This window comes from Jatropha curcas, chromosome 3 (genome assembly GCF_041381405.1).
Source record: "Jatropha curcas cultivar XTBG-Jc1 chromosome 3, XTBG_Jcur_1.0, whole genome shotgun sequence".
NCBI lineage: Eukaryota > Viridiplantae > Streptophyta > Magnoliopsida > Malpighiales > Euphorbiaceae > Jatropha > Jatropha curcas.
In genome coordinates, this window is record NC_143153.1 from 2,611,091 (window position 1) to 2,623,613 (window position 12,523).

The window sequence follows — 12,523 nt, forward strand, 5'->3', positions numbered from 1 at the left end:
AAACCATTCATTCACTTTTTCCATATGCTTCATCTTTTGAAGCAGTTTCCTCTCTCATGGGGCCATGTCTGGTCTGTGAATATTATTTTCATATTAATTTCCACTAACAATTAATTTATTCCTTTTACATATGTTGATTTTCTTTTCATGACTCTATATATATATATATTCCTAGAAGGTCAGTCTTTCTTTCTTGGAGGACGAAAGTGAGAGATTAGGTAAAAGAGAAGAAAGACGGAGAAGAAGAAGAAGAAGAAAATGGGTATAAATATTCCTTTCTTGTTCTACTATCATTGTTGACTCAAGTGATAACAAATAATTTAATTTAATTTAATTATATTATATTATAATAAGAAGAAGGGAAGAAGAAGAAGAAAACTATTTTTCTCTCTGTTGTTAATTTCCACATAATTAAGAACAATTTGTTAATTAACTAACCAGTAAGTGTTAAATGATAAACGTAGAAAAATAAAATAATACCTAAAAATGATTCTTGTCAACTTACTATGGAAATCATAGGAAATAAGTTAGGATAACCATTAAAATTATATAATAATAATAATAATAATAATTGTATGCATAAAAAATTTCAATATCAGCATATGTCAATATGTAGGATGTAGGGCATAGAAATGATTTGGATAACAACATTGCTAATTAATAATGAGCAACTTCCAAAGAACATTAGAGAATGCCACCTCATTTATTTCAAGCTGATTTGGCAAAACACTATAGGGCAGTATTTTCATGACCTCATGCTACAATTCTTTGGACCACAATTCATTTTCTTTTGTGTGTGTCCCATAATAAAGAGCCCATAACTTATGGAAGTATACTAAGTAAAAGGACACACACATACAAATCTTAATGATACTAAAGGGATTGAGAGCATATTAATTAATTCAAATTATTGCTCATATTTAACAAAAAAAAAAAGCAAGGCAGATTTGAGTTTAACCCACTATTTTTATAAAATTGCGTAGTTTGATCCGCGATAAAAAAAAAAACAGTTGCAAAGAAAGTAGTCATATATTCTGAAATGAGATTAATGAATTCTGAAATGAAATTATTCTTTTATCGAGAAGGGTATAAAAAATAACCAATAAAATGTTGATTGAGGTGGTTAGCGTTCTCAATTCCCGTAAGAGGTGAGAACATAAATACGATCTCTAAAAGAAACACTTTGCTAAAAGAGTCAAAAAATTTTACGCTATAAGAGTGTAGGAATAAAAAAATGAAAAAGAAAAGGAGAGGAGAGGAGAGGAGGAATACGAAGCCGTCACTCTTTCTATAACATGAAATGAAACAATTAATACGTAGGGACACCTAACAAAAATTCCCAAGGTAGCAAAAACCCTAAGCCTACCACTCACAATGATTTTGTATTTGTTCCTTGGATGGGTTAGTCATCATTTTTTATTTATTTATAGAATTTAGAAAGATCTATACGTCACTTGGTTTATGACGTGTTACTTGCTTTGTGGCTTCACATGTCTTACGCCGCATTTGGCTCCCGTTAATTTAGGCTCCTCCTTTCCTTATTCTTAATCTCAATCCATCACACTATGATCCTCGTCATTTTTTTTTGCACTCTTCTTCCTGTTTCCTTTTTTATTTTTAATTTATTTTCATCTCATAACATGTAATCTTCTGTGTTTCCTTTTCATCTCATATATATGATAGTGTTAATTATGATTAATTATTATTAGATTAGTAATTTAATGGTGAAAAGCTTTTATTTTATATGTTGCAAAAAGTTAATTAAAAAAAACATTTCGTGACACTTTGACATTCAATTCCTCCTTTTTATACAATAATATTCTCTCTCCTTTAATATTAAGATCTTGATTATTAAATTTGAATGATTTTAATTGTTTAAATATGTATTACAACAAAGAGAAGTCTCTTGATATTTATCAAATACTATTATTTATCAAATTGATTAAATTTTTTCGCCAGCTAATAAGGCTGGAACCCGAGTTCATTTTTTTATATTCTTTTATAAGACATGATAAGACGATTTATATTTATTACCAATGTGGAATAATAGTAATTTTAAATATATTTCTTTTCAATTTTGTAATTAACTCTAATTTTCTTATGTTATTAATTGAACATATATGGTTATTTACCAAAAAGAAAATTATACATAAAAGGTGTTTAATATCAACATTGAAATTCTAAATATTCTCATGATTATGACTAGAAAGTTTCACTTCCATGTTAATTAATTTGCTGATTTAACATCCTTCCCTCTTAATCACTCATTAATTAACTCTCTCTTTATGTATTTTTCCCGACAAGATCATAAATAAACCAACCGAATTAGTAAATGTCGCTTTGTTTTGTTCTTTACCTTGCCCCCATCAGTTGTAAAAATATCATCTACTACAATACGTATAAATAAAAAAATAATACGTAAACGGCGAAAATGACCCATTATGGCATTATCTCTAAAGAGCCCACTGACATTTACACTGCTTTTTCTTGACATGTTGTGCAAGTTTCCTACATGAAGTTGAAAGGGCATTCTTGACTTTATGTTGATATTATTGTACGTGTGTCTCCATGCTAGACCATGAGGTGAAAAATCAAATTTGATGAACTCCATCTTTATTTTCTATTTAGTTTTTACTCACTGTATTAAAGTTTATTTTATTAATTTGATAAAAGATTAGATATTCATAAAGATTAGATAATCTCGATCAATAAAATAAAAATTAAATTTACTTATCAACCGAATTAATTTACAGAAATTCGATAAATTTCATTATCATATCGATCATTTGAATGGTTGGCTAATATATGTATATACGTACATGTAGGTGACCCAAGTCCAGTCATCATCTGAATTAACATCCAAATTATTATGATCAGATGATGATACATGTTATGACAAATACCCTTTTGTCCATATACCCATTATTATTGCCTTTGCGACATTACTCATCCAAAAAATTAAAATAATAATAATAATAAAAATAAAAAAACTAACTACAATTGAATTAATAATTAGATAAGCTCCACAGAAAATTATGTAATTGATATAAGTGGGACCTACTTTCCTTCATCATTAGTGGACCCTACAATCTCAAAGGACAATTAGAGTGGCCCACCTTTTTATCCTTTGCATCAATCCAAAAATATTCTGTATGTGATCGAAAATTGAACAAATGGGACTCTCCAGTCTCTAGCTTATGAGTTTGATGATTAAAAATTTTAAAACATAAAAAATTTAATTTAATTTAATTTTCCAGCTATTTTAATGATTTGATGATTATTTATTTTCTTGAGCTGTCCATGTTTTTAGGTCTTAGATCAATCAAAATGGTTCACGTGCTTGGGACATTTTGTTCTTGGGAATTTCGTTGAACAGTAGGGTATATATGGCCCCTTTGATGGAATGATCCAACTAATTAATGATTAATAATTAATCTCATGCATAAACCATTAATTTATAGTTTAATTATGCATTATCTTGGATTTTAATCACCACTTTCCATATTTAAATACATAATAAAACATAGTACCCATCATAATTTAGCTAATCTTTATATTTATGAATAGGAAGCTCCATCATTAAATCTTTTATTTGCTTGGCTTCTAATTTTTTTTTTTGTTTTTTTTTGTTAATTTGACGGCTAAAAGTGGGAATCAATAATTTTAAAGATGATTCCAATATCATTAAGACAAAGCTCATTAATGTCTTATAATTTAAATTTTGTCTTTTTTTTTTAATTTCCCGTAAAAATTTAAGATTATCCATATAAATTTATTATAAAAGAATGAATGATTTTATACATAAAAAAGTAATTTAATATATACATAAATTTATTTCTGAATTTTTTTTGAAAAATCTCTCTTATTCTTTAATTTTTTAATTAGAATATATAATTTCTTTTTTTTTTTTTTTTTTTTTGAAAGCAATCAAAATAGAAATTTGCATTAAAAAGTATAGAAAAGTAACAAACTATGTGGAATCGACTCAAATGCTTGAAAACAAACATAAGCTCCTACGTTCGCTTATCTTTGAATCCATCTAATAGCATTTAATAACAGAATAACTAATCTGAAATACATAATAACTAATGGATTAGGCCAAATAATATCAATTATAAATACATAAAATTTCTATAAGGATAATATAATTTGGAAATGAAATATCTTGATCTGATATGTACAAATGAAAACTAATGAATCATAAATAGAGGGAAAAAAAAAAAAAGACTTTTTTGCAAATTAAAATTTTCAAGAAATGTCGTATTGTGTGGGTTTGGTTGTATTTACTTGCTATGTTCTATGTTCCAAAAAAACATGCTTTGATTGAGGTGATTTAGGAAGGTGTATATGTTAATACAACAATCAAAATTTTGATTTGAATATGATCATAGAACCTAATAAAAATTACATGAATTGCAATATGTGGGAGTTTAACAAAAAGTCAAAGACTAATTGAATATAAATGATCCTAAGATAGAAATTATAAAATCTTAATTATAACTTTCTAATTAATATTCTAGTGTGCATGCAGTTCAGTTTCCTAATTATTATGTACGTGTGATCAAGAATAAAAAAAAAAAAAAAAAGAAAAAGAAAAAGCAAGTGTGAATGTTATCTAGCATAAAAAATAAATAATTATTATTAGAAAATAATTTAATTAGGCTAAAAAAATATTAGATTTAGATGGAAAAATTGGGTGGAAGGTAGGAATTAGGAAGGAGAATGGCCATGGGATTCCTTATGATTTAACATTTGGGTGACGCAAAGAGGGATTGATGGGAAAAATAATACAAAGTAAGGACAAGAGTCAATAATCAAAAAAGTGAATCAAAAATAATCCATGGAAGAAGAATATACACATTGCTTCATCAATTATTATTTTTCTTTCATTTCAATTTAGACAACGTGTAGGGCACGTGAATTATAATGTTTTTGACACAATTAATTAATTAATTAATTAATTAAATACCCTTGTTCTTAATTATTATTATTTGTTTGTTTGTTTGTTGGTCTGTTAATTAATCCTTGTAATTGAGTTAATAAATTTTTTTGCTTTATGCATATATTTTATAAAGGAGAGTTTTGGAATGTTTCTCTAATAAAAATTTTATATGGATTTTTTTGGTTTTGTCTACATATGTTTGTATTTTTAATTTCTTGTAACTTTGGTATTTCTTGAAACTTCCCTACAATAACTCTTCTATGTGGTTACATAGACATGGACCCATTGTTAGAATATTGTAAGAAATTCTAACAGACAGGCAAACTCCAACTATATATGTACATTATACCAACCCTTTCTCTTCCATATTATATTTCTATATCTCAAACTAAGAAAACCCAAACATCACTGTTCTTTCTTTCTTTCTTTCTTTCAAAAACACATTCCTTTTCTCTATAACTGAAAATTCCCCTACATATCTCAGCTTCTTCTTCCAATTAAAAGACAACAAAAACAGTACAAAAATGGGGCTAAGAGACATTGGAGCAAGTTTGCCTCCTGGTTTTAGATTCTATCCAAGTGATGAGGAACTGGTCTGCCATTATCTTTACAAGAAAATCACTAATGAAGAAGTTCTCAAGGGTACTTTAGTCGAAATCGACTTGCATACTTGCGAGCCATGGCAGCTTCCTGGTTTGTTTTCTCTTTTACTTACTTTCTTAGCCTTTTTCTTTTATTAATTTCATTTTTCTGTTTGAAGTAGAAAGATACCTTGTTTGTTCTTTGCAGGATAATAATAATTCCATTTTTTTTAAAAAAAAAAAAAAAAAGGAAAAAACTTATATATTTCAAACAGCATGGTTTTCATTACAGACTATGTATATACAGTTCTTGAATGGGAATGCCAGTTTCATTTCTGGCCAAAGAAGCTCTGTCTTTCTGTTTTTCTACTTTTCTTGTTTTGTAAAACAAGAAATTAGTCATTATTAATATGTCAATATTATAATTCATATAGCAAGTTTTGGCTTCCTTGTTTTCAGAGTTATATCAATGTCTTCTCAGCCATCAAAAACATTTTTATCCTCTTTTGATTATTTATTTTTTGGATAAGTATGATATTATTTTCTATATATATATGTATATCTAACTTTTTCTTCTTTATTTTTATTCTTCCTGTTGTTATTATTATCTTCTTTGATATTTGTTTAGATATATATGATTGGTAATGTTTGGAAAGCAAGAATTTTGAAGAAATAATGATATTTTCTGATTCCTAATAAGCTAGACCCAGTTCATATATACCACCTTTCTTGGGATATGCTTATCCTCTACAATTCCAAGAATTGCTTTCATGGCAAGTCTTATATGCCAAAAACCGCGTATTCTCCATTATAATAAATAAACTACTTTTCTGGTATGAAAATTATAAAAATATTACTTTTACTGTTAATCCCAACAGATTTTTTTCAAAAGTTTACAAATAATTTACATCAACAGTAATACGGTTAATTTCATTCTATTTATAATTTTACATATATAAAAATAACTCATGTCTTATCGAGTTATTCTTTGTTTTAACATAACCTACATCCAAACAAACTTTAAACTTGGAATGCAATTCAGTAACTTTGAAGAGATAATATGTTTTCAGGAGACTTTGTTTTGGCAAAAACTTTCCGAAATTTCGTTTTTTTTTTTTCTTGGTTTTGACTTCTATTAACCTCAGCTAATATATAGTGACATTAATGATAGGCTTAAAGTTCATTGAACAAAGAAATAATAATAATTAATAATAGCCAAGAATTATTAATAATTAGGTGATCTTGACATCACTATTTTATGTTTCAAGTATTATTTTTGTTGAACCGTGTGGCAAGCTGCTGCTGCTGCTTCTTCTTCTTCTAGTCTCTTACCAGTTACCACCTCAGGAGTCAAACAATGGGCCAATGCATGCTTGCAGTCGCCATATCTATATACCTTAATTACAGTCTATTTTGTGCTTAATCATAGTTGTCTTATACACAAGTAGGGTTAATTTAAAAACACTTTTCTTTTCTTTTCTCTTTTCGTTTATTTTAAATATTAAGGAATTGAAGCTTCCACCCGAGTCAGTAATTATATATTAAAAAAAATTTTTTTTGATGTAAGTTTGTTGTTCAAGTTCAGGATTTACAGCTTTTTAAAATTCTTTTTTAACTATTTTCACCCCTCAATTTAGTTATTTCAGTGTTCGTCCCTAACTTAAATTCTGGTTTAGTCCTATAGAAACAAATTGGATTTCTTCTTTTCTAAAAAAAATAAAGAAATTTTTTTAGCAATTTTTTCTTTGTTTCTTCCATATACTCCAGATTTATAGATGAATAGTTGAAAAATGATTGCTTAGGTTTCTTTAATTTCTTAGACACGACTCATCATGAAATGACATAACTCACCATCATTATTTCTGGGTAATTATTCTATTCAGGAGAGAAACTTTGGCCTACATACTCTTTAGTCAACAGTATAAATGAAAACTAATAATTATTTAAAAATAATAAAAAATCCTTTCTTTTTTTGTTTTACAAATTAAAATTTACTCCTAATAATAAATATGTTTTTTCTTGCTCTTTTTCTTAATTATGATACTAAATGAATATCATGAAAATAGAATTTCATACCATAAAATGATATTAATATTTGTAATTTTCTTTTTTTTTTTTTCTTTCAAGTTTGTAGTTTATATGGTGAATATTAATAATTTAAACAAGAAATAAAAATAATATATGGTTTGTACAAGTAACTATTTAAAAAGTGAAAACCTTAACCATTTACGAGACATTAAACTATGTTTATGAAAGCTTTGTTTTATCTAACTCTTAATTACACTTACCCACTTGTGTATGCAATTATGCAGAGGTGGCTAAGCTAAACGCAAATGAGTGGTATTTCTTCAGCTTCAGAGACCGGAAGTACGCAACCGGATTTCGAACCAACAGGGCAACGACATCTGGATACTGGAAAGCTACAGGAAAAGATCGTACAGTTCTGGACCCTGCAACTCGTGAGATTGTAGGAATGAGAAAGACTTTAGTGTTCTACAGGAACAGAGCTCCTAATGGGATCAAGACTGGTTGGATCATGCATGAGTTTCGTCTTGAGACCCCACATATGCCTCCTAAGGTAACTTCTATGTCTAATACTGTTCATATATAATTTGTACGGTTAATTAGTAATCAGATGATCTGGAGTTCCGGTTAATAATCGAGTGTCTATCTCATAACAGATAATGACAGTTGTTCTAATCATTATACTTTTGACTTTAATAATTTTAAAAACATATCCATCCTACAAGAATGTGAAAGAAAAGTACAGAATGCATAGAATGTACAGAATAATTGATGAATAATAATTTTTGAGAGACAGAATTAACGGGTAAGGATAGAGCAGGTCATAATAGGAGAAGAGAGACCATGTTCTCTCATTGGAAACTCTGAAGTAGACATACTTCAATGAGTTGTGACTCTCATGCAAGGCACTTGTCCCTTTCTTGTCTCACATGACCTAAAATTTGTGTGGCTCCAATTCAAATATTTTCTTCTACTATACCAAAAATATATATATATTAATTTCAGTGTAATAACAAAGTTACTTCTTTGTAACTTGAAAGAGTTTTCCTGTAAAAGCGGAGAAATATTACATATATCAACTCTGATTGGAGTTTACAAATATATGATGTTTCGTGTACTGGGTTACGAGTTATAATTAATTTATTGGTTTAAAAACTAATTATTTTTGTGTGAATTACAGGAGGACTGGGTATTATGTAGAGTATTTCACAAAAGCAAAGGAGAAAACAGCAACAAATTATATAACCCACAGTACATGTTTGAGACAACAGATAGTAGTGGTCCATTAAATTTAGCAGTTTCTCCTCCATTAACTGGCCAACAAGCTCTGGTTTGTGGGTTTCATCAGCAAATCACCTCATTATCTTCTCCACATCAAATAAGCCATGACCAGACCTCTTTATTAAACCTTCTCCAACTTTCACATGAAAGAAATAACACAAACCCTATAACTACTACTACTGACATGAGCTCTAAGGAAAACGATGATTATGGGTTTCTGTGGGATGACATGCACTTGGAAGAAACTGATATGGGAGATGGAGGAGCTTCAAGCTTGGAAAATATTAGATTTGAAATGGGTAATAATAATAATATGGTTTTGCTATAATTTTTTTTATTAGAAAAAGAAAAAAAATATATTTATGTATATACCCATTTGTTGATTTATGATATATGTAATTTGTGGTGTTTGGATTTGAGGGAAAACTCTAGGTTTGATTGGATCAAATGTTTTAATTAGGAAATCAAGATTTGTGTTAGTTTGCTTAGGGTTTTTTTTTTTTTTTTTTTTTTTTTTTTTTTTTTTTTTGTATACAAATATTTTGGCATCCATGTAATGATGTACAAATTATTTATATTTATCATATATATATTTACTTACTGAAATCATATCTAAAAATATTCTTGATTAGCATCAAGATAATTTCTTTTGGATTCTTCAAACCGCGTGATGTTAGGTGCTTCTGGTTAAGATTCGCATTGCAAGATTTCTGTCTCATCCTAAAATTCCTGATATGCTAATTAATTCTTTCTCTTTTTACCATTAAAGAGGGTAAGATTAATATTTATTTAATAAATATTACTCAAAGATACTACGTTTATAATTTTAATTTGCAATTATATTGGCTATAATTAATTTTCTCTTTGAATAAAAGAAACATAAATGTTTATTATTAAAAAACCTTAATTTCTTTCTGTGTCTTATATATATATTTGTTTATTTTCTTGTATAAAAATAAATTTTGAAAGAATCAAACCGAATGATATGGAGAACCTTATACTGTAATTGTTCATATTCTGTTAAAAGTTTCAGAAACAAATATTTCTTCTTTTGACTTATGTAGGTAAGAGAAGTATAAGGTTAATTTAAAAATAATAAATTTTTTGCTTGCTTTACTACGTAAAAAAGAAAGTCCATACAAATTCCAATGATTGAAATAATTAATAAATTTTAATTTAGTGATATTAAATTACGAGGATAATAATCTCAATGGTCTCTCTAATTTTGAAAAATACTGAACTTTGCGTGTTGATTTATGATTAAGTTGAAATTAAACATTAATATGAGACAGAAAATCATGAATTCACGCTCTTAAATCTTAATTGGTTCCTTGTAAAGGTAATAATATTATTGAATTTCATTGACACATGGCATATAATTGATGTGTTGTGTCTCTTTTCTTTTCTTTTCAAAATCTTAAAGTCACTTCAATAATTATTTTTTTTTCATATTTTTTGTTATATATGTGATGACACTCTCCTTTTTCTTCTCTTGTCAAAAGCATCAATTCTTCATGTACTATCATTTATCCTTAATTGCGAATTATTTCATGTGTTTCACCTTTTTTTTTTTTTTTTTTCTTTTCTAGAAACATAATTGAAAAATACAAACGAATTTTTAAATCTTGCCTTTAGAACCAGATCAGAAAATGAAGTAATTTTTACAATTTTAAATTCTGTAATTTTGGTGTAAATAATCTATCGAATTCGCTCATTTAGGATTAATCATAAAACGAGAATATGAAATATGACAAATGGGTCGAGGGATGAATTAAGTTGACTTAGTATATATAATTAAGGAGTAAACCATGAAACCATCTCATCGCTAAATAAATTGAAAATTGAAAATTAAAAATTAAAATTAATGATTATCTAAAAAATTATGATTAAATAGTTGGATATCATTTTCATGTAATTCAAACGTAAAAACATTACTAAAAAAATTAAAATTTTTATTTTCTGTACCAAACAAAAAGATGAATCTTATTCCCATATTTGGAGCCAACCATAAAATAATAATATAAGAAATTTTCTTTGTTGAATCTCGACCGTTGGCTTCATTCTCTTTTGTTCTCAATTGTCTGACTCGGGCTTTGCTGCCTTATTCATGAAGGCACCAATGCTCTTCGTTGCCATCTCTTTAGCTTCTTTTCTTCCAATTCCTTTTTCTTGAATATAATTTTGTTAGAGATATACACAAAAATCTATTATATATATAATTTTAATTTTTTTAAATTGGTAAAATAATATCAATTTTTTAAGTGTTAGTGTGTTACAATTTGGTATGTATAAACAGAAGATGAAGTCTTGCTTCCATTTCACTCAGTCACTATAAACATTAAAAGAATCAATTCATTAAGCAACTGTTACCTAATTATTAAATAGTTCTTCTTCCTTTAATCACTTGTCTTCAATAAAATCTGACTTTCGACAATCAATTGTTTTTATTTGAAATCTTCAGATAAGCTTGTTAAGAATTGTTTTTCTTTTTCCCTTTACTTATTTCAGTTGTTGAAAGATTATAAAAATGGAGAAAGCTATCCATCATACTGTGTTCATAGCTAAATGCGCACTCATGTCAATAACTAGGAAAAAAAAAAGTATATTTAAGAAAAATTAAAATGAATTAATTTCAAAATCAAACATTTTTGTTGCAAAAGAAAAAAAGTTAAATGTGAATTTGATTTATGACATATATGTAAGAAAGATGCATGTTCTAACAGTGGGTGTATAAAGAAAGGACAAGAGAAGAAGTCGTCATATGAAAAATGAGAGATTGAAATTAGGTTAATGGGGTTGGTAGTTATATTTAAATAGAAGAAAGGAATAAAGCATATATGAGGCATTGAATCAAAAATTACCAGATTGGAATGGCATGTTGTTGTTGTTGTTGGTTCTCTTTTTGTTGTATTTGTAATTAAAGACAGACATATAATATGATGCAACCTGCATTAATTGTTTGGTTTTCTTTTTGAGGAAGACAGTACTGTTTGCGTCTTTTCTTTTCAAGACAGATATATGTTTATGTGCTTATGTCTGTTTCTGTTTGTTTGTATTCTCCACCTTTGAAAGGCTTCTCCAAAATTTGTTAGGTTAAGCTACAACCTTAATTCAGATTTTAATTAATAAGAAATAAATTTCTTTTTTAGTACTTAATATGATATAAAATAATTAATTTGGGTTTTTCTAGCCATTTGGGAATGTTAAAAATAAATGAATAATTAATTACTTAAAGCTATTCCTATTGCATAGCAGAAAACTCAATCTAAACCCCGTAAGATAATGTAAAATGGAGGCTCTAGCTTTTTCTTTAGAAAAAGAGTATATTGTTTTTTTCTTTTTCTTTTTTTTTTTTTTTTTTTTTTTTTACCGTTTTCGTTTTCACGAATTTGAACATTGATCTCTATCATGATTTTCGAAGACACGACATCAATGATTTGGATCTGGAAAATATTTTTTAGGTATGGTTCTCAAATCTCAAGGGTCATATCAAGTATAAACGTGATGCACTGTTTGTCCACTTGCGCAGAGAACATTATGGTTACATAATTTAAATTCCACATTACAAGTATAAACGTGAGATGTATATAATTGATCACTAATCTTTCCGAATGAAGACAAGTTTGTAATAATGAGAATTTTTGGCTTTTGGATATGAATCTCATAAAATACACCAATCTAGTTTTAATTGAAT

General features: G+C 27.5%; 1 protein-coding gene across 1 annotated transcript; it reads left to right on the forward strand.

Moving 5' to 3' along the window:
- Positions 1 to 5,272: 5,272 nt before the first annotated feature.
- On the forward strand, positions 5,273 to 9,341 carry NAC074 (NAC domain containing protein 74). Its single transcript, XM_012229907.4, has 3 exons — positions 5,273 to 5,635; positions 7,836 to 8,101; positions 8,729 to 9,341. The coding sequence occupies exons 1-3, from the start codon at positions 5,467 to 5,469 to the stop codon at positions 9,155 to 9,157; spliced, it is 864 nt and encodes a 287-aa protein (XP_012085297.1). The 5' UTR covers positions 5,273 to 5,466; the 3' UTR covers positions 9,158 to 9,341.
- Positions 9,342 to 12,523: the final 3,182 nt, after the last annotated feature.

Coding starts and splice junctions, on each gene's coding strand:
- NAC074 (XM_012229907.4), top strand. CDS start 5,467: ATGGGGCTAAGAGACATTGGAGCAAGTTTGCCTCCTGGTTTTAGATTC. Junction 5,636..7,835: donor CGAGCCATGGCAGCTTCCTG/GTTTGTTTTCTC, acceptor GCAATTATGCAG/AGGTGGCTAAGCTAAACGCA. Junction 8,102..8,728: donor CCCCACATATGCCTCCTAAG/GTAACTTCTATG, acceptor TGTGAATTACAG/GAGGACTGGGTATTATGTAG.